The following is a 22,584-nucleotide window of genomic DNA, read 5'->3' as shown; positions in this document are numbered from 1 at the left end:
ATTGGTCTTGTAGCCAGCATACAGCCATGACGATCTCTCTTTAGGAACATTGGTCTTGTAGCCAGCATACAGCCATGACGATCTCTCTTTAGGAACATTGGTCTTGTAGCCTGCATACAGCCATGACGATCTCTCTTTAGGAACATTGGTCTTGTAGCCAGCATACAGCCATGACGATCTCTCTTTAGGAACATTGGTCTTGTAGCCAGCATACAGCCATGACGATCACTCTTTAGGAACATTGGTCTTGTAGCCAGCATACAGCCATGACGATCTCTCTTTAGGAACATTGGTCTTGTAGCCAGCATACAGCCATGACGATCTCTCTTTAGGAACATTGGTCTTGTAGCCAGCATACAGACAGATGACGATCTCTTTAGGAACATTGGTCTTGTAGCCAGCATACAGCCATGACGATCTCTCTTTAGGAACATTGGTCTTGTAGCCAGCATACAGCCATGACGATCACTCTTTAGGAACATTGGTCTTGTAGCCAGCATACAGCCATGACGATCTCTCTTTAGGAACATTGGTCTTGTAGCCAGCATACAGCCATGACGATTTCTTTAGGAACATTGGTCTTGTAGCCAGCATACAGCCATGACAATCTCTCTTTAGGAACATTGGTCTTGTAGCCAGCATACAGCCATGACGATCTCTCTTTAGGAACATTGGTCTTGTAGCCAGCATACAGCCATGACGATCTCTCTTTAGGAACATTGGTCTTGTAGCCAGCATACAGCCATGACGATCTCTCTTTAGGAACATTGGTCTTGTAGCCAGCATACAGCCATGACGATCTCTTTAGGAACATTGGTCTTGTAGCCAGCATACAGAGCAAAAATGACGATCTCTCTTTAGGAACATTGGTCTTGTAGCCAGCATACAGCCATGACGATCTCTCTTTAGGAACATTGGTCTTGTAGCCAGCATACAGCCATGACGATCTCTCTTTAGGAACATTGGTCTTGTAGCCAGCATACAGCCATGACGATCTCTCTTTAGGAACATTGGTCTTGTAGCCAGCATACAGCCATGACGATCTCTTTAGGAACATTGGTCTTGTAGCCAGCATACAGCCATGACGATCTCTCTTTAGGAACATTGGTCTTGTAGCCAGCATACAGCCATGACGATCTCTCTTTAGGAACATTGGTCTTGTAGCCAGCATACAGCCATGACGATCTCTCTTTAGGAACATTGGTCTTGTAGCCAGCATACAGCCATGACGATCTCTCTTTAGGAACATTGGTCTTGTAGCCAGCATACAGCCATGACGATCTCTCTTTAGGAACATTGGTCTTGTAGCCAGCATACAGCCATGACGATCTCTCTTTAGGAACATTGGTCTTGTAGCCAGCATACAGCCATGACGATCTCTCTTTAGGAACATTGGTCTTGTAGCCAGCATACAGCCATGACGATCTCTCTTTAGGAACATTGGTCTTGTAGCCAGCATACAGCCATGACGATCTCTCTTTAGGAACATTGGTCTTGTAGCCAGCATACAGCCATGACGATCTCTCTTTAGGAACATTGGTCTTGTAGCCAGCATACAGCCATGACGATCTCTTTAGGAACATTGGTCTTGTAGCCAGCATACAGCCATGACGATCTCTCTTTAGGAACATTGGTCTTGTAGCCAGCATACAGCCATGACGATCTCTCTTTAGGAACATTGGTCTTGTAGCCAGCATACAGCCATGACGATCTCTCTTTAGGAACATTGGTCTTGTAGCCAGCATACAGCCATGACGATCTCTCTTTAGGAACATTGGTCTTGTAGCCAGCATACAGCCATGACGATCTCTCTTTAGGAACATTGGTCTTGTAGCCAGCATACAGCCATGACGATCTCTTTAGGAACATTGGTCTTGTAGCCAGCATACAGCCATGACGATCTCTCTTTAGGAACATTGGTCTTGTAGCCAGCATACAGCCATGACGATCTCTCTTTAGGAACATTGGTCTTGTAGCCAGCATACAGCCATGACGATCTCTCTTTAGGAACATTGGTCTTGTAGCCAGCATACAGCCATGACGATCTCTCTTTAGGAACATTGGTCTTGTAGCCAGCATTAGGAACAGCCATACAGCCACGATCTCTCTTTAGGAACATTGGTCTTGTAGCCAGCATACAGCCATGACGATCTCTCTTTAGGAACATTGGTCTTGTAGCCAGCATACAGCCATGACGATCTCTCTTTAGGAACATTGGTCTTGTAGCCAGCATACAGCCATGACGATCTCTCTTTAGGAACATTGGTCTTGTAGCCAGCATACAGCCATGACGATCTCTCTTTAGGAACATTGGTCTTGTAGCCAGCATACAGCCATGACGATCTCTCTTTAGGAACATTGGTCTTAAAGAGGCAGCGTCTTATTTTTAGATGTACATTTATTTTCTCTAAATGACATCCACTGTACTTTATAAACCAACATGTATGCAATTAGTACAATTCTAAATAATAGAGTATACTTATATTCTATTAAACAGCTTTTTAACACACATCATAATAACCAAATGTAGCCTATTAAGAGAAAAGCATGCCAACCCCAATGCATTTAAAACCTACACCAGTAGAAATTCTGTCTCCCACCCACCCCGTCATCACACCTGTGAAAAAACAACTTCCATTGATCAATCTTTAACATACTGAACTTTATTTTATCCACTATAGATGTTTTAGAGAGAGGGGGAGAGAGCAATAGAGGGGAGAGAGATATGAAAGAGGAGGAGAGAGGAGAGAGAGCAAGAGACGAGAGAGAGAGAGATGAAAGAGGGGGAGAGAGAGCAAGAGACGGGAGAGAGAGATGAAAGAAGGGGGAGACAGAGGAGAGAGAGACAGAGGGGGGAGAGAGAGAGATGAAAGAGAGGGAGAGAGGAGAGAAAGGGGGAGAGAGAGAGGGGATAGAGACAGACAGAAATAACTGATGAGGAGATATGGAGGGAAGGAAAGAGATTCTATGTCTGCCACAGCAGATGGGGCAGATGAATTGTGGTCTCTGTGTCGAGCAGCCATTAAATATTCAAAAGAGAAAAATGGTTTGGTCTTATTATAAACACACTGGTTAGAATGTGGGCATTGGAGGGTGGGAGGATGAGAGAGAGAGAGGGAGAGAGAGAGAGAATGAGAGAGAGAGAGAAGGGAGAGAAGAGAGAGAGAGAGAATGAGAGAGAGAGAGAGAGAGAAAGCACTGCAATGCAGCCTGCCATTTTGTCGGCAGTTACAGTGCATTCAAAAAGTATCCTACACTTTTTTCACATTTTGTTACGTTACAGCCTTATTCTAAAATGTATTAAATACAAATTGTTACTCATCAATCTACACAGATTACCCCATAATGATAAAGCAAAAACAGGTTTTTAGAAATGTTTGCAAAACAAAAAACTGAAATATCACATTTACATCTTGACTCTTTACTCAGTACTTTGTTGAAGCACCTTTGGCAGTGATTACAGCATTGGGTCTTCTTGGGTATGACGCTACAAGCTTGACACACCTGTATTTGGGGAGTTTCTCCCATTCTTCTCTGCAGATCCTCTCAAACTGTAAGGTTGGATGATGAGCGTTGCTGCACAACTATTTTCAGGTCTCTCCAGAGATGTTCGATCGGGTTCAAGTCAGGGTTTTGGCTGAGCCATTCAAGGACATTCATAAACTTGTCTCGTAGCCACTCCTGCGTTGTCTTGGCTGTGTGCTTAGGGTCGTTGTCCTGTCAGAAGGTGTACCCTCACCCCAGTCTGAGGTCCTGAGAGCTCTGGAGCAGTTTTTAATCAGTGATCTTTCTGTACTCGATCCTGACTAGTGTCCCAGTCCCTTCCGCTGAAAAACATCTCCAAAGTAGGATTCTGCCACCACCATGCTTCACTGTAGGGTTGGTATTGGCCAGGTGATGAGCAGTACCTGGATTCCTCCAGATGTCACCCTTGGCATTCAGGCCAATAAGTTCAATCATCAGACCAGAGGATCTTGTTTCTCATGGTCAGAGAGGTGCCTTTTGGCAAACTCCAAGCAGGTTGTCATATGTCTTTTACTGAGGAGTGGCTTCTGTCTGGCCACTCTACCATAATGGCCTGATTGGTGGAGTGCTGCAGAGAAGGTTGTCCTTCTGGAAGGTTCTCCCATCTCCACAGAAGACCTCTGGGGCTCTGTCAGAGTGACCATCGGGTTCTTTGTCACCTCCCAGACGGAGGCCCTTCTCCCCTGATTGCTCAGTTTGGTCAGGCGGCCAGCTCTAGGAAGAGTCTTGGTGGTTCCAAACTTCTTCCATTTAATAATGATGGAGGCCACTGTGTTCTTGGGGACCTTCAATGCTGCAGAAATATTTTGGTACCTTTCCCCAGATCTGTGCATCGACACAATCCTGTCTCAGAGCTCTACAGACAATTCCAGCCACCTCATGACTTTTTGACTCATGACTCATGGTTTTTGCTCTGACATGCACTGACAACTGTGGAACCTTATATAGACAGGTGTGTGCCTTTCCAAATAATGTCCAATACATTGAATTTACCACAGGTGGACTCCAATGAAGTTGTAGAAACATCGAGGATGATCAAAGGAAACAGGATGCACCTGAGCTCAATTTAGAGTTTCATAGCAAAGAGTCTGAATACTTATGTAAATAAGATATTACTGTTTTTCATTATGGGGTATTGTTTGTAGATTGATGAGGACATTTTTCAAGTTGATCCATTTAAGAATAAGGCTGTAACGTAACAAAATGTGTAAAAAGTGAAGGGGTTTGAATACTTTCTGAAGGCCCTGTATATACAGTCTAACTATGCATGAGATTGTGGCTGGATTTAAACTCATGGTTCTCAAACACACATAATCAGATTAGAATAAATATCTCTGTAATGATATCAAGTCTATGAAATACCTCATATCAAGCTACTCTACATTCTTCAATAGAAAATCAACTGAAAAGGATTGTAGATTTAAAAGGACTGCTTAAAACCTCAGTTTGTGACCAAAGGCTTGAGGTTTTACTAATTGGGGCAGACTAAATAACTGGAAGCTTTCTGCTGTACATGTTATAGTGAGGAGTAGCCCGTGACCATGACTCTCCGTTCCATTCCCTTCCACTACACACAGAAAAACAATATTCTGCTTTATTTGCTTTTTCCTAAGAAAGGCATTTTTACCTTGTACTGTGTGACATAACAGTACTGTCTGTCTGTCTGTCTGTCTGTCTGTCTGTCTGTCTGTCTGTCTGCCTGCCTGCCTGCCTGCCTGCCTGACTGTCTGTCTGCCTGCCTGTCTGCCTGTCTGCCTGCCTGTCTGCCTGTCTGCCTGCCTGCCTGTCTGCCTGCCTGTCTGCCTGTCTGTCTGCCTGTCTGTCTGCCTGTCTGTCTGCCTGCCTGCCTGCCTGCCTGCCTGACTGTCTGTCTGTCTGCCTGCCTGCCTGCCTGCCTGCCTGTCTGCCTGCCTGTCTGCCTGTCTGTCTGCCTGTCTGTCCGTCCGTCTGCCTGCCTGTCTGTTGTTGCTAGTGGAAACCTGTCATTAGGCTTGTTTTTGTCCTTTCAGGAGACAATGCTGAGAAAACGGTCCACAGAGCCCTACCTTAGAGCAGAGTTTCCCCAACTCAGTCCTGGGGACCCCAAGGGGTCTGGGTTTTTGCCCCAGCACTACTAGTGGTGCAATGGATCACAAAACTCACGGATCGAATCGCATTTTGAGTCCCGGATCGGATCGCGTTTTGAGTCACGGATCGGATCATTATTCGGATGAGCAAAAAAAAGGAAGACGAATATAACTTTGCCTTCCATTTATTAGTTAAAGAACACTTAAAGCATGGAACTTTTCAATCTTTAAATACAATCTGGACATAAAATACTCAATACTCAATTGTTAAATTAATATGAGGTATGATACCTTCTTCCTTTGAACAATAGTGAATTAAAAAATAGCCTGTGTCCACATCATCAAACAAAATAAAGAAAGCAAAGCAGACCTGAACTTATCAAAAAGATGAGGATGTCTACATTGTCTGGGGAGAGGGGAGACCTCTCATTGCTTTTCAACCACGCCAGTAGATCACCATGTCAGTGGATCACCATCCAGTGGATCACCATCCAGTGGATCACCATCCAGTGGAACACCATCCAGTGGATCACCATCCAGTGGAACACCATGCCAGTGGAACACCATCCAGTGGAACACCATCCAGTGGAACACCATGCCAGTGGAACACCATCCAGTGGAACACCATCCAGTGGATCACCATCCAGTGGATCACCATCCAGTGGAACACCATGCCAGTGGATCACCATCCAGTGGAACACCATGCCAGTGGAACACCATCCAGTGGAACACCATGCCAGTGGATCACCATCCAGTGGAACACCATGCCAGTGGATCACCACCCAGTGGATCACCATCCAGTGGAACACCATGCCAGTGGATCACCATCCAGTGGATCACCATCAGGTGGAACACCATCCAGTGGATCACCATGCCAGTGGATCACCATCAGGTGGAACACCATCCAGTGGATCACCATCCAGTGGAACACCATCCAGTGGATCACCATCCAGTGGAACACCATCCAGTGGAACACCATGCCAGTGGATCACCATCCAGTGGAACACCATGCCAGTGGATCACCATCCAGTGGATCACCATCAGGTGGAACACCATCCAGTGGATCACCATGCCAGTGGATCACCATCAGGTGGAACACCATCCAGTGGATCACCATCCAGTGGAACACCATCCAGTGGATCACCATCCAGTGGAACACCATCCAGTGGAACACCATCCAGTGGATCACCATCAGGTGGAACACCATCCAGTGGATCACCATCCAGTGGAATGCCGCCTGCTGCCTTGTAGGATGCCACCTCCTCTTTGATGGCGTTGGCAAACATTTTCCTGTGTCCTTGCTCATTAGGCTTTGCTCATAAAGCCCCCCCCCCCGAAAAGCTCCTTCATGGCCAAATGATTTTGTGGAGGAGATGCCTCTGAGTCTGCTCCAGTCGACTCTGTGGCTTGACCCTGCAGAAAAAAATGACGTGATCTATTAAACTAACAAATTATCTATTTTCATATTTCATAGAACTATAATCGTGGCAACAACATTTAATAAAAGCCATTATTCCAAATCAGAAATGGATGATTCTAATAGCAATAGCATAGACTATGATTAGACTGCAGTATATTTATTATACAAGTAATTCACTCTTTTTTTTACCTCTTCAGTGGCCACAGTCTCAGTGGTGAGATCACTGTATGCCCTCCGGTGTAGGGCAGGGTCTAGGTGAGGGTCTAGGTGAGGGTCTAGGTGAGGGTCTAGGTGAGGGTCTAGGTGAGACAGGGACTTGAACCTTGGATCCAGTGCAGTAGATCTATGAAGGCAGTCTGGGCTTCAGGTCCTCTCTAATGGCAGCCTGGAACTCTCTAGTGATGGTGCTGTCTTCCTCACTTAGGGCCATGGATTGTAGAATCCTTGTTTTCAGAGGTAGGATCATGGACACAGAAGGTACAGATTCAGTGGTCAGTAGGGTTGTAACCATTTTCAGGGGTTTGAACACCTGGAGGACCTCCTCTGACGATGTCTTTATGTTTTTCCAGGGTCTTGTCTGTCAGTGCAGAGTGTACAGCTGCCTGCTGCTCAAGATAGCTCTCCAACATGTCATAAGTGGAGTTTCATGTTGTTGTGACATGGTGTATGAGCTTGTGGGTCGGTAGCTGGAACATTTCTTGCTTGGATTTAAGCACATGAGCGGCTGTTGTGCTTCGGTGGAAAAAGGAAACCATCTTCCTGAACCTCCCAAGGAGGCGGTCCATCTGGTTACCTGAGGTCCATCTGGTTACCTGAGGTCCATCTGGTTACCTGAGGTCCATCTGGTTACCTGAGGTCCATCTGGTTACCTGAGGTCCATCTGGTTACCTGAGGTCCATCTGGTTACCTGAGGTCCATCTGGTTACCTGAGGTCCATCTGGTTACCTGAGGTCCATCTGGTTACCTGAGGTCCATCTGGTTACCTGAGGTTCATCTGGTTACCTGAGGTCCATCTGGTTACCTGAGGTCCATCTGGTTACCTGAGGTCCATCTGGTTACCTGAGGTCCATCTGGTTACCTGAGGTCCATCTGGTTACCTGAGGTCCATCTGGTTACCTGAGGTTCATCTGGTTACCTGAGGTCCATCTGGTTACCTGAGGTCCATCTGGTTACCTGAGGTCCATCTGGTTACCTGAGGTCCATCTGGTTACCTGAGGTCCATCTGGTTACCTGAGGTCCATCTGGTTACCTGAGGTCCATCTGGTTACCTGAGGTCCATCTGGTTACCTGAGATTCCCCTTTGAGATGTTAATCACATGTGCAAAGCAAGCTATCTGTGGCCCCAGTCCAGCCTCTATCACTGCATTTACTTGGTTCTTGGCATTATCTGTGTTGATTGGGATATTGCTATTGGGCCTCTAGCTTCCACTCTGCTACTGCTCCTAGCAGAGTACCTGCACCAGATGTGTGCCTGTGCAACTCTCATAGGGGGGGCGTGTCTGTAGCACCGGACTTCACATCTCCCACTCCTCTGTGGTGTAGTCAACAGTCACATAGCTTTCTGTTACCCTGGAGGTCCACTCCTCTGTGGTGTAGTGAACAGTCACGTAGCTTTCTGTTACCCTGGAGGTCCACTCCTCTGTGGTGTAGTGAACAGTCACAGTCACGTAGCTTTCTGTTACCCTGGAGGTCCACTCCTCTGTGGTGTAGTGAACAGTCATGTAGCTTTCTGTTACCCTGGAGGTCCACTCCTCTGTGGTGTAGTGAACATTCACAGTCACGTAGCTTTCTGTTACCCTGGAGGTCCACTCCTCTGTGGTGTAGTGAACAGTCACAGTCACATAGCTTTCTGTTACCCTGGAGGTCCACTCCTCTGTGGTGTAGTCAACAGTCACAGTCACATAGCTTTCTGTTACCCTGGAGGTCCACTCCTCTGTGGTGTAGTGAACAGTCACGTAGCTTTCTGTTACCCTGAAGGTCCACTCCTCTGTGGTGTAGTGAACAGTCACAGTCACGTAGCTTTCTGTTACCTTGGAGGTCCACTCCTCTGTGGTGTAGTGAACAGTCACGTAGCTTTCTGTTACCCTGGAGGTCCACTCCTCTGTGGTGTAGTGAACAGTCACAGTCACGTAGCTTTCTGTTACCCTGGAGGTCCACTCCTCTGTGGTGTAGTGAACAGTCACAGTCACGTAGCTTTCTGTTACCCTGGAGGTCCACCCGTCTGTGGTGTAGTGAACAGTCACGTAGCTTTCTGTTACCCTGGAGGTCCACTCCTCTGTGGTGTAGTGAACAGTCACGTAGTTTTCCGTTACCCTGGAGGTCCACCCGTCTGTGGTGTAGTGATCAGTCACAGTCACATAGCTTTCCGTTACCCTGGAGGTCCACCCGTCTGTGGTGTAGTGAACAGTCACAGTCACATAGCTTTCCGTTACCTTGGAGGACCACCCGTCTGTGGTGTAGTGAACAGTCACAATCACGTAGCTTTCCGTTACCCTGGAGGTCCACTCCTCTGTGGTGTAGTGAGCAGTCACAGTCACGTAGCTTTCCGTTACCCTGGAGGTCCACTCCTCTGTGGTGTAGTGAACAGTCACAGTCACGTAGTTTTCCGTTACCCTGGAGGTCCACCCGTCTGTGGTGTAGTGAACAGTCACAGTCACGTAGCTTTCTGTTACCCTGGAGGTCCACTCCTATGTGGTGTAGTGAACAGTCACGTAGCTTTCTGTTACCCTAGAGGTCCACCCGTCTGAGGTGTAGTGAACAGTCACATAGCTTTCCGTTACCCTGGAGGTCCACCCGTCTGAGGTGTAGTCAACAGTCACAGTCACGTAGCTTTCTGTTACCCTGGAGGTCCACCCGTCTGTGGTGTAGTGAACAGTCACGTAGCTTTCTGTTACCCTGGAGGTCCACTCCTCTGTGGTGTAGTGAACAGTCACGTAGCTTTCTGTTACCCTGGAGGTCCACCCGTCTGAGGTGTAGTGAACAGTCACATAGCTTTCCGTTACCCTGGAGGTCCACCCGTCTGAGGTGTAGTGAACAGTCACATAGCTTTCCGTTACCCTGGAGGTCCACCCGTCTGAGGTGTAGTGAACAGTCACAGTCACGTAGCTTTCTGTTACCCTGGAGGTCCACCCGTCTGTGGTGTAGTGAACAGTCACGTAGCTTTCCGTTACCCTGGAAGTCCACCCGTCTGAGGTGTAGTGAACAGTCACAGTCACGTAGCTTTCTGTTACCCTGGAGGTCCACCCGTCTGTGGTGTAGTGAACAGTCACGTAGCTTTCCGTTACCCTGGAAGTCCACTCCTCTGTGGTGTAGTGAGCAGTCACAGTCACGTAGCTTTCTGTTACCCTGGAGGTCCACCCGTCTGTGGTGTAGTGAACAGTCACGTAGCTTTCTGTTACCCTGGAGGTCCACTCCTCTGTGGTGTAGTGAACAGTCACGTAGCTTTCCGTTACCCTGGAGGTCCACCCATCTGAGGTGTAGTGAACAGTCACAGTCACGTAGCTTTCTGTTACCCTGGAGGTCCACTCCTCTGTGGTGTAGTGAACAGTCACAGTCACGTAGCTTTCTGTTACCCTGGAGGTCCACCCGTCTGTGGTGTAGTGAACAGTCACGTAGCTTTCTGTTACCCTGGAGGTCCACTCCTCTGTGGTGTAGTGAACAGTCACAGTCACGTAGCTTTCTGTTACCCTGGAGGTCCACCCGTCTGTGGTGTAGTGAACAGTCACGTAGCTTTCTGTTACCCTGAAGGTCCACCCGTCTGAGGTGTAGTGAACAGTCACAGTCACGTAGCTTTCTGTTACCCTGGAGGTCCACCCGTCTGAGGTGTAGTGAACAGTCACAGTCACGTAGCTTTCTGTTACCTTGGAGGTCCACCCGTCTGTGGTGAGGGAAATGCCTTGGATAATGCCTTGGATAATGCCGTGGATAATGCCTTGGATAATGCCTTGGATAATTCATCGACAATTTTGATATGTTCCTGTTCATAAATCCCTGCCACGATCTCCATACTGAAGTGGGTGCGCCAGGGGGTTTCGTAGCGTGACTCAAGCACTTTCACCATAGTCTTAAACCCTTTGTTTTCCACAACAGACTATGGCCTGATGCCTGCAGCGATAAACATCCCAATAGATTTGGTGATGGCTTTAGTCCAGTCTGACTCTGCAGCAACGGGCTTAAACGTCTCGGTGAGAAGTTGTCTGCCTGAGTTGGCTCCCGTCACTGACACACCAGGTTGATGACGCTCTAAATGTGTGGCCACGCTCCATGTATTTCCATCATGATCATATGGCTTTCTTGTGACACAATGCCATCACACCGTAGTGGTGTTGTCCACCACCCTGCTTCCGACATCATATTTGACAGGGAAGCCAAAATGCTCCCATACATGCTCCCATACATGAGACTTCAATGAAGCGGGAGGCTTTTCCAGTTCTTCAGCTCTGTGTTTATTCTTTGCTTTTTGCAACGCGAGCATCCAGGATTGATTCGTTGGGATTCAACAGGCCCCGTTCACGTGAACAGAACACACAACTGCTTTAAAAGAAATCATCAAATCAACCTTCAGGCTTCAGAGTAAAACACAGCATCTGTCTTGTCTTTATCTTTTCACTACTTCTTTATCGAGACGTAGGGAATTATAACCGCGGCAGTACAACTGTATTTCACACTATGATGGTTAAACTTTGCAATTGATCTGCGGTTCACATGCGTGCCGAACCATGGGGGTAATCCGTACGGATCACAGATCAACTACGGTCCGTTACAACACTAAGCTGATTCAAATAACCAACTTATCATCAAACCTTACCTTAGAGCACACACACAAAGAGACTGAGGATGAGTGTGTGAGTGAAAGAGAGAGAAGGAATAGAGATTAAAGGGGGATGAAAGAAAGAGGAGGTGTGTGTGTATGACAGACAGCTCTCCATCCTCACCATGCATATAGGAGTGCTGGTCAGGTCCCCCTCGGTGACCAGTCGGTCCTGGTCGGTGACGTACAGTCCCTTCTGTGCCAGGGCCTGGATGACGGTGTTGTGTCCCAGCAGGGGTTTGACGGCATCGCTGCGGAGGACAAGACTACCCGCCCGGCAGTAGAGCTCTGCCGACAGCAGCAGGGACACCACGGGGGGCTTCAGGTGCTCCTGGCTGTACTGGTCCCTGTAGAAGGGGTCAGAAAGCTCCTCAGGGACCGCATCTTTGGAGGGAGAGAGGAAGGGATGGGTTAGTTTGGGGATACGATGAACATAGTAAGACCCCAGCTCCTCTGGGAGCGCATCTAGGGAGGGAGAGGAGGGTTTAGTGTGAGGATAGCTACAAAAAAGTTGCTATCTAAAACCTAAAAGGGTTCCTTGGCTGTCCCCATAGGAGAACCCTTTGAAGAACCCTTTTTGATTACAGGTAGAACCCTTTTGGAGTGTAGGCTACATAACTGACAGCTCCTCTGGGACCGTGTCTGTAGATGGAGAGAGGAACAGGTTAGTTTGGTCACACAATAACTGACACTACAGTCAGCTCCTCTGGGACCGTGTCTGTAGATGGAGAGAGGAACAGGTTAGTTTGGTCACACAATAACTGACACTACAGTCAGCTCCTCTGGGACTGTGCCTGTAGATGGAGAGAGGAACAGGTTAGTTTGGTCACACAATAACTGACACTACAGTCAGCTCCTCTAGGACTGTGTCTCTTGATGGAGTGTGGGCCACTTAGTCTCTGTGAGGTGTGTAGGACAGGCCCAAGCCCTGGGCCACTTATAAAGTCTCTGTGAGGTGTGTAGGACAGGCCCAAGCCCTGGGCCACTTATAAAGTCTCTGTGAGGTGTGTAGGACAGGCCCAAGCCCTGGGCCACTTATAAAGTCTCTGTGAGGTGTGTAGGACAGGCCCAAGCCCTGGGCCACTTATAAAGTCTCTGTGAGGTGTGTAGGACAGGCCCAAGCCCTGGGCCACTTAGTCTCTGTGAGGTGTGTAGGACAGGCCCAAGCCCTGGGCCACTTAGTCTCTGTGAGGTGTGTAGGACAGGCCCAAACCCTGGGCCACTTAGTCTCTGTGAGGTGTGTAGGACAGGCCCAAGCCCTGGGCCACTTAGTCTCTGTGAGGTGTGTAGGACAGGCCCAAGCCCTGGGCCACTTAGTCTCTGTGAGGTGTGTAGGACAGGCCCAAGCCCTGGGCCTTAGTCTCTTAGGACAGGCCCAAGTCTTCTGTGAGGTGTGTAGGACAGGCCCAAGCCCTGGGCCACTTAGTCTCTGTGAGGTGTGTAAGTGCATTAATCCTGTTGATTTAAATGGGATTTACTCTTCAACAAAGTCAACATACTGTACTGCAGTCTGCCCTCAGGGACTACACTACTTCCTGCTCTTCTCTCACATGATGAGTCAGGGGGTCCTGTGAGTGTTTTTGAGTCGGAGGGGCAGTTGGGTTGAAAGGGCGCGTATGGGGCAAGGGCGGTGTTCCTGGCCTGTGTGTGTGTGTTTGTGCATGTGTGAGTTTGAGTGTGTGTGCCTGTATGTGTTTAGGTCTGTTGGGGTGACCGTGACAGTGGTTGCTAGTGGAAACCTGTCATTAGGCTTGTTTTTGTCCTTTCAGGAAACAACGCTGAGGAAACTGTCCACAGAGCCCTACCTTAGAGCAGAGTTTGGGCATGTATGAGTTCAGGTGAGTGTGTATGTTTAGGTCTGTTGCGGTGACCGTATGACCACCACACCGGCAGTCAAAGTCCACGTGACCGTTTAGTCAAGGTCATTAGGCTTCTCCAAGCTCTGATGCTGCTGATGGTCATTAGTAGCCTACCAAACTTGCTAACTGCCTGGTACTCAGCACTCTATTGTCCCTCTAATCACTCTGACATCAATGCAAATGTTTTCTAAAATCTAATCAAACACTTCATGAGAGCCCATGAGCTCAGGTTGCGCAACATTTCTATAGGCTGTGCAATTGCTGGAAAAAAAAAAAGGATCCCTTCAGCTTTCTATGGGCATATTAGAGGTTAGCCGATTAATCAGGGACGATTTCAAGTTTTCATAACAATCAGTAATTGGCCTTTTTGGATGCTGATTATGGTCGATTACATTACAATCCACGAGGAGACTGTGTGGCAGGCTGACTATCGGTTATGTGAGAGCAGCACCAAAAGGACCTGTGGCTGCAATATTGCACTTTTACTTTCTTCTCCAACACTGTGTTTTTGCATTATTTAAACCAAACCAAATTGAATGTTTCATTATTTATTTGAGACTAAATAGATTTTTATTTATGTATTATATTAAGTTAAAATTAAAGTTTTCGTTGTTCATTCAGTATTGTTGCGATTGTCATTATTACACATACACACAAAAATTGGCCGTTTAATCGGTCTCTGCTTTTTTTTGGGGTCCTCCAATAATCGGCATCGGCGTTTCAAATTCATAATCGGTCGACCACTACTTACTACATTTATTTCTCAACTTTCCTAATACTAAGCACATTGCTTCTCTTTACAACCGGAGTATAGCATAGCATAGAGTATTGTATACCTGGCTGGCATGAACATAAACCACGGGGAAAAGTGTCCCTCATTTGCTATTTAAGTGCATAGATGACATGTATTATTCCCTGCCCCCGTTTCCAGACCAGCACATGATAATGGTCCATTCTAAATCAAAATAAATGTCAAGGATACATTATTTAGTATATGTAAAAACAAGATTAAATGGAGAATAGTCTGTGTCAATATTAGCCTGTCACTTGTGAAGTATACAGTGGGGAGAACAAGTATTTGATAACCTGCAAAATCGGCAGTGTTTCCTACTTACAAAGCAAGTAAAGGTCTGTAATTTTTATCTTAGGTACACTTCAACTGTGAGAGACGGAATCGAAAACAAAAATCCAGAAAATCACATTGTGTGATTTTTAAGTAATTAATTAGCATGGTGATGGGACAAATAAATAATGAAACATGTTCAATTTGGTTTAAATAATGCAAAAACAAAATGTTGGAGAAGAAAGTAAAAGTGCAATATGTGCCATGTAAAAAAGCTAACGTTTAAGTTCCTTGCTCAGAACATGAAAACATATGAAAACTGGTGGTTCCTTTTAACATGAGTCTTCAATATTTCCAGGTAATAAGTTTTAGGTTGTAGTTATTATAGGAATTATAGGACTATTTCTCTCCGGGTTAGGGAGGGTTTGGCCGGTGGGGATATCCTTGTCTCATCGCGCACCAGCGACTCCTGTGGCGGGCCGGGCGCAGTGCGCGCTAACCAAGGTTGCCAGGTGCACGGTGTTTCCTCCGACACATTGGTGCGGCTGTGTTAAGAAGCAGTGCGGCTTGGTTGGGTTGTGTATCGGAGGACGCATGACTTTCAACCTTCGTCTCTCCCGAGCCCGTATGGGAGTTGTAGCGATGAGACAAGATAGTAACTACTAAACAATTGGATACCACGAAATTGGGGAGAAAACGGGGGAAAAAATAAAAAATAAAACATTATCAGCCAACAGTAATGTTACATTGGCAAATGTGCCCTTCTGCTGCATGACAGGCAGACCCCACAAAGGATGGGAAATAACCTAAACTACTCATACCTGTCAGGTATAGTTCACTTTATTTTATATCACTCAAATATCCAATTAATGGTGGCCAATATGGAGAGATATGAGGCTACCCTGACGTATCTGAATTGAGGTGATCAATGGAGGTTTACTGATCATGAAAAGCATGCAGTTCCTTGCTGTAGGTCTAGATCTCTGATGATAGAGCTCAATGTGAGCAACTGTTTTTCATGGAATAATCTGAAATGTGTAGTTCTGATTAGGCTCTTCAAGAGGTGATGATATTACAACCAAATAGTTTTAGTGGAGCTGCGGGTCTCCTTGCCCCCAGGCAGCCAAATCCAATGCTCTGCACCTTAAAAGGGCTTTATAAATCAATTTGATTGATTGATATTGTGATGTTTTATTGATAACGACCTATATAAATGGTCAATAGTATGGTCAACAGTATGGTCAACAGTATGGTCAACAGTATGGTCAACAGAATGGTCAACAGAATGGTCAATAGTATGGATTAATTTCCTGCAGTGGCAAACTGGCTCAAATTAAGTTCCTACATCTATACATCCACTTAGTAATACCCATTCTTCAGAGGGGGAGGTCAGAAGCAAACCTAATCTTTGCTGTGTTCCCACCCAGAGAGATGAAGGGGGCTATTTCAGACAACAGGCATTTACCACTCAACAGCCAGACCTAGCCACTTCAGCATCTAGTCACAACAACAACTGTCTGCCCTCAATTTAAAACCACCTCATAACCCCGAGAGGATAGACAAAAGCTCCTATGATCTCAAATCAAATCTAATTTTATTTGTCACATGCACAGAATACAACGGGTCTAGACTTTACCGTGAAATGCTTACTTACGAGCCCTTTCCCAACAACGCAGAGATAAAAAGTAAGACAAATTTGCAAATAGGGAAATAGTAACACAATAAAATAACAATAACGAGGCTATATCCAAGGAGTACCGGTATCAAGTCAATGTGCAGGGTTACGAGGTAGTTGAGGTAACATGTACATGTAGGTAGGGCTAGAAGTGACTAGGCAATAAGGATAGGCAATAAACAGAGTAGCAGCAGCGTATGTGAAGAGTGAGAAAGTGTGTCTATATGTGAATTTGTGTGTGTGTGTGGCGTCAGTATGCATGTGTTTGGTGTGTGTGAGCACAAGTAGTGTGCATGTATGTTGGAGTGCCAGTATTGAGTGTGTGTGTGTGTGTGTGTGTGTGTGTGTGTGTGTTTGTGTGTGAGCACATGTAGTGTGTGTGTATGTTGGAGTGCCAGTATAGTATGTGTGTGTGTGTGTGTGTGTGTGTGTGTGTGGGGGGGGGGGGGGGGGTAGAGTCCAGTGAGTTTGTGTGTGTGTGTGTGGGTAGAGTCCAGTGTGTGCGTGTGTGTGTGGGTAGAGTTTAGTGAGTTTGTGCATGTGTGTGTGGGTAGAGTCCAGTGAGTGTGTGTGTGTGGGTAGAGTCCAGTGAGTTTGTGCGTGTGTGTGGGTAGAGTCCAGTGAGTGTGTGTGGGTAGAGTCCAGTGAGTTTGTGTGTGTGGGTAGAGTCCAGTGAGTGTGTGTGGGTAGAGTCCAGTGAGTGTGTGTGGGTAGAGTCCAGTGAGTGTGTGTGGGTAGAGTCCAGTGAGTGTGTGTGGGTAGAGTCCAGTGAGTGTGCACAGAGCCAGTGCAAGAATGTGAAGAAAAAATGGCACCACACTGCCAGCTCTCTGACTTTTTCCCTCTAGGCCTCCTCGAGCAGCAACAATACTACACACCTTTAAGTGGATGGAACATTAGGCTTTACAATGTTAACACAGTCTTGCTAACAACAGCCATACAAGTGCTGCTAGAAATAAATGGAGCAATAAAGAACCAAACAGGGGTTATAGGGCTCAGTTCATAGTTGTTCTTAACTAACTTGCCTAGTTAAATAAAGGTTCAATTTAAAAATTAAATAAATAAATATGGCCATCAAAAAGGTTCTATTAGACCAATAAAGCAGGCTTGTTTGTAACAGTGTGGAGTGCAGATCACCCTTTACAGAGTGAGCAGGATTTAGTTTTCCATCAGTTCATCAAAAGCTGCCGCGTCAAGGACAACCAATCAAACAGGAAGTACACAGGAAGTAGTGTTACAGGAAGTCCACGGGACCTGGAATATCCACCCTTACTATGCCGACCTTAGGAAGTCATCCAATTGGAGCACAGCACAGCAAGGGAACATTAAAACATGTACAGCTGTCAGCAACATTAATTTTCGGTTACTATGCAGTTATTGCATTCTTAGAAACTTGTAGCTTATAGCAGCAATTCACAATGTCTGATTCAAAGCACTGGACTACAATGTTGAGAAATAACTAGATGTATTTTAGCTGTGGTTTTCAAAAGGCAACATTTTTGTTCAGTTGCTCACTATGTAAACTAACGTCAGACTACTTATTCTCCAATGCAGTACGAACATCCATGTAGTCAGACCATAGAAACGGTCCGAGCTGTTGTCACTCACATTGATTGTGGCTAATAAGTACACACAAGATGAGACTAATGTCGGTTAACGTTCAGGGTAGGGACATCCCAAGGATCCCACCGGCAGGCCCCTGTGTTGTGATGTAATGGAGACAAATGTTGTCACCGACTGGGTCTCCAAAATGCCAACACCACAGATGTTACAGAGACAGGAGAGGGCTGTCTGTATAGAGCACATTCTAGAACAGCTGCTCGCAAAGCATTTGTGCACACACACGCACACACACACACACACACACACACACACACACACACACACACACACACACACACACACAGAGAGAGCAGTCAGTCACCTCGTCAATGATCCAGTGCCACACAGGAGAGCAACAACCACAGATGCCTCTGGAATCAGTCATAAGAGGAAAACATTTTGTGTAATTGTAACAATATAACTTTAAACCATCCCCTCGCCGGGCTCAAACCAGGGACCCTCTGCACACATCAACAACTGACACCCACGAAGCATCAGAACAACTTCTCCAAGGTCTCAGAGCGAGTGACGTCACCGATTGAACCGCTATTAGCACACACCCTGCTAACTTGCTCGCCATTTCACATCGGTTACACATACATGCACATGTTCAGCATTTTGTGGGTCAAAATACTGTCACAGCCATAGTAACTAGGCCAAACATAGCTGTGTGTGTAGACTGTACTGATGAATTGGGCCACAGTTCTCTGTATTGGTGCAGGAAGGGAGCAGTAATATGTGTCACCGGGAGGGACAGGAAGAAATCAAATCTGCCCAGTCCTGCTATGCTATGAGCGTGTAATTCTCTAGGAATAAGTCATGAGGTGAGGCCTGCAGTTTGTTTTTTTTACCTTTCTTTCACTATGCAAGTCAGTTAAGAACAAATTCTTATTTTCAATGACGGCCTAGGAACGGTGGGTTAACTGCCTGTTCAGGGGCAGAACGGGGGTTTGAACTTGCAACCTTCCGGTTACTAGTCCAATGCTCTAACCACTAGGCTACCCTACCGCCCCAGTTAACGCCATGCGCTTCTAGTGAGGGTTTTCCACCAATTTATACACTTGAGAAAAGCTTAGTTTACAAACATCATGCTGGAAACTACATGAAGAGCTTTCTAGTCATGTTCAGTTGCCTTAGTCGATGGTAGTTAGCGTGTAGCCCAGTAAAAAACATGAATTAAAGAGCTGGAGTCAGTCCCCCTCCAACCAACCCCAGAGCCACTGGGCCAGTTAGGGCTGCTCTGGCTACAGTCTGCAGACCAAGGCTTTCCCCAGCCACACTGGAGGCCCATCGAAAGCCTTTAATATAGCTTAAGTGCTGCCTCTTCACCCAGTGAAGTGACAACTGTGTCATTGTCAATGGTCAAATCACATGGAATGCTCTTTCTAATACTGTTCAGATGGTCCAACAACCTGTAGGGCATGGGGCCATTGCTGTGAACACCAGGAACCAGCTGCAATAGCTAATCAATCAAATGTAACAGACACCCATGCAGATGCGAGAGGGTAGGTAAACAACGCCCCCTGCCATGTTGAGAACAGAAAAGGCAGAGGTATTGGAATGAGCAACAGTTAGTCATCCCACACGTGTGCCTCCCCTCAGACACAACGTCAATTAGAGCGCCCAGATGTGACTAATAAAATGACTAATTTGCGTGTTTCATGGTCGCATTCGCGCGTGGTGAAGTCTCGATGATGTTTCATCAAGGACCTTGGAGCCGAATAACAAATTCTTAACACATATATATGCTCTATAGGCCCCTCAGAAATATCGCGGTTACCAATCATGATTGGCCCTATTATGATGATGTGCACACTGACACAATTTGTCAACATTTTGCATAAAATGTTACACATTTCCACACCAATATTGAGAAGACAACAATAGGCGCCACCTACCTGAGCCAAAGGCTTTGGCCACAAGCCATGTGAAGCTACAGGATATTTTAGCCCTTGTGAAATCATAGTGATCAAACGCCTTGATCGAGGGTACGATAAAGGTTCGTCTCAACCGCTTGGTATGTGCCGCATCACCCATCTTTACGCCTGGCTCGCTCGGCCTCCGTTACCGAGAGGCAGATGGTCAGTTAACTCGTGGAATTCTGTCCGCGGCAGATGACATCCCGTGAAAAGGAATTCAATGCAGCAAAGTCTCTTTACGTTCAAACTTTGAATGCGTTTCCGAACCGAAGACCGACTGGAATTCCTCACACCCAGATGTGTTGTGGATCCTTCCCACGGTTACAAGCTAACCGTTTTTATTTCCATGTGTCCGATATTTTCAGTAGGAGAATGGAATTCCAGCCAGGCAACTGCAGTAGACGAGTTTGGGGATTTTCAGCCTGACATTATCTTCAAGCATAGACGAAACGTTAGTCTACTGGAGGCTATCTACGAAACTGCTCGCCCATTTACCCGACTTCTATTTACAGGGATCGCTAAATTCATATTTTGAGGATGGTGTTAAGTAAACGGAAGCAATTGTCCTTTTTTTCCATTATAACTGTTTTGCTCTCCGAACCCTCAATCTCCACGACGTATCCTCTAGCTTTTCCTGCCGCACTGGACTCAAAGGCGATCTCCCTAGTGCGCCTGCGCGGTCCTTCAGAAATTCCACAGATAGTGTACAGAGCAGGGTTCCCCAACTGGCGGCCCACGAGCCGAATGGGGGCCAAATATAGCCAAAAAGTGTTCTGAACAAAACAAAAAACTTTTACATAAAAGACTGTAAAAACACCAGGAAATCAGCTTCAAGTGATTTTATTTTAAGAAATCTGTTCACAAGTATTCCCACGCATAATAGATACGTGATGGTATACATATGTAAGCAAGGTTTGAAATGGTTGTTTTAAGCAAACATATCTGTTTGGGCTTCTTGCGGTCAATTTGCAGATGACTAATTATTTGTAATTATGTTCCGGCCCCCCACCCAAGAAAAAAAATCACCCTTCAACTGAATCTGGTTGATGATCCCTGGTATAGAGTATGCAATTCCCACAGCACACATTTTCTCTCCACGTAGAATTCGGGTAGGCCTAAACTCATGCGTGCATATATTTTACATATGGGTGCCACCAGAAATCAAACCTACAGTCTCAATGTTGCAAGGTCCATGTTCTACCAACTGAGCCACACAGGACCAGGGATGAGGTGTTTGATCCTGAATCAGTGGTTTGGGTTTAGGACAGAGGAGCTTTGGGGTGAAGACCGAGTTAAGACAATCAATATTATTATTATGAATAAAGCATCTCAGAGTAGGAGTGCTGATCTGGGATCAGGTCCATATAATCTTATTCATTATGATCTAAAATACCAAATGGATGCTAGATCAGCCCTCCTACTGAGTAGCTTTAGAGGCTGCTGCCCTATATACAGTACCAGTCAAAAGTTTAGAAACTCCTACTGAGTAGCTTTAGAGGCTGCTGCCCTATATACAGTACCAGGCAAAAGTTTAGAAACTCCTACTGAGTAGCTTTAGAGGCTGCTGCCCTATATACAGTACCAGTCAAAAGTGTAGACACTCCTACTGAGTAGCTTTAGAGGCTGCTGCCCTATATACAGTACCAGTCAAAAGTTTACACACACCTACTCATTCAAGGGTTTTTCTTTATTTTGACAATTTTCTACATTGTGGAATAACAGTGAAGACATCAAAACTATGAAAAACACATATGGAATCATGTAGTGACCAAAAAAGTGTTAAACAAATCAAAATATATTCTATGTTTTAGATTCTTCAAAGTAGCCACCCTTTGCCTTGATGACAACTTTGCACGCTCTTGGTATTCTCTCAACCAGCTTCACCTGGAATGCTTTTCTAACAGTCTTGAAGGAGTTCCCACATATGCTGAACACTTGTTGGCTGCTTTTCCTTCGCTCTGCGGTCCAACTCATCCCAACAGATTTCCACCGGTCTAATATCCATAGCTCGTGTTTCTTGGCCCAATCAAGTCTTTTATTCTTATTGGTGTCCTTTAGTAGTAGTTTCTTTGCAGCAATTCAACCATGAAGGCCTGATTCACTCAGTCTCCTCTGAACAGTTGATGTTGTTTCTTGAACTCTGTGAAGCATTTATTTGGGCTACAATTTCTGAGGCTGGTAACTCTAATGAACTTATCAAATCAAATCAAATCAAATTTTATTTGTCACATACACATGGTTAGCAGATGTTAATGCGAGTGTAGCAAAATGCTTGTGCTTCTAGCTTGTGCTTCTTGTGCTTCTAGTTCCGACAATGCAGTAATAACCAACATACTTACTCATCTAACTAACAATTCCTAAACTACTGTCTTATACACAGTGTAAGGGGATAAAGAATATGTACATAAGGATATATGAATGAGTGATGGTACAGAGCAGCATAGGCAAGATACAGTAGATGGTATCGAGTACAGTATATACATATGAGATGAGTATGTAAACAAAGTGGCATAGTTAAAGTGGCTAGTGATACATGTATTACATAAGGATGCAGTCGATGATATAGAGTACAGTATATACATATGCATATGAGATGAATAATGTAGGGTAAGTAACACTATATAAGGTAGCATTGTTTAAAGTGG

The 22,584-nt window shown here is 45.8% G+C and overlaps 1 protein-coding gene across 7 annotated transcripts in view; it reads right to left on the bottom strand.

Moving 5' to 3' along the window:
* The window catches only part of LOC135510152 (calmodulin-regulated spectrin-associated protein 2-like), an 80,175-nt gene extending 59,583 nt beyond the window's left edge, over nt 1–20,592 (bottom strand). For all 7 annotated transcript variants that reach the window (XR_010451077.1, XM_064930974.1, XM_064930935.1 and 4 more), the window contains exons 1-2: nt 19,919–20,592; nt 11,946–12,205 (exon numbers count right to left, since the gene is read on the bottom strand). Coding sequence is in view for 6 of the 7 variants with exons in the window: in XM_064930974.1 (XP_064787046.1) it covers nt 11,946–12,205; nt 19,919–20,057 (399 nt within the window). In the remaining variant the exon portion in view is untranslated. The remainder of the gene's footprint in view (nt 1–11,945; nt 12,206–19,918) is intronic.
* Between the last annotated feature and the right edge of the window lie 1,992 nt (nt 20,593–22,584).

The sequence above is a fragment of the Oncorhynchus masou genome, chromosome 3, assembly GCF_036934945.1.
Source record: "Oncorhynchus masou masou isolate Uvic2021 chromosome 3, UVic_Omas_1.1, whole genome shotgun sequence".
Classification (NCBI taxonomy): domain Eukaryota; kingdom Metazoa; phylum Chordata; class Actinopteri; order Salmoniformes; family Salmonidae; genus Oncorhynchus; species Oncorhynchus masou.
Note: the sequence above shows the minus strand (reverse complement) of the source record. Positions and strands in the feature narration are given on the sequence as shown.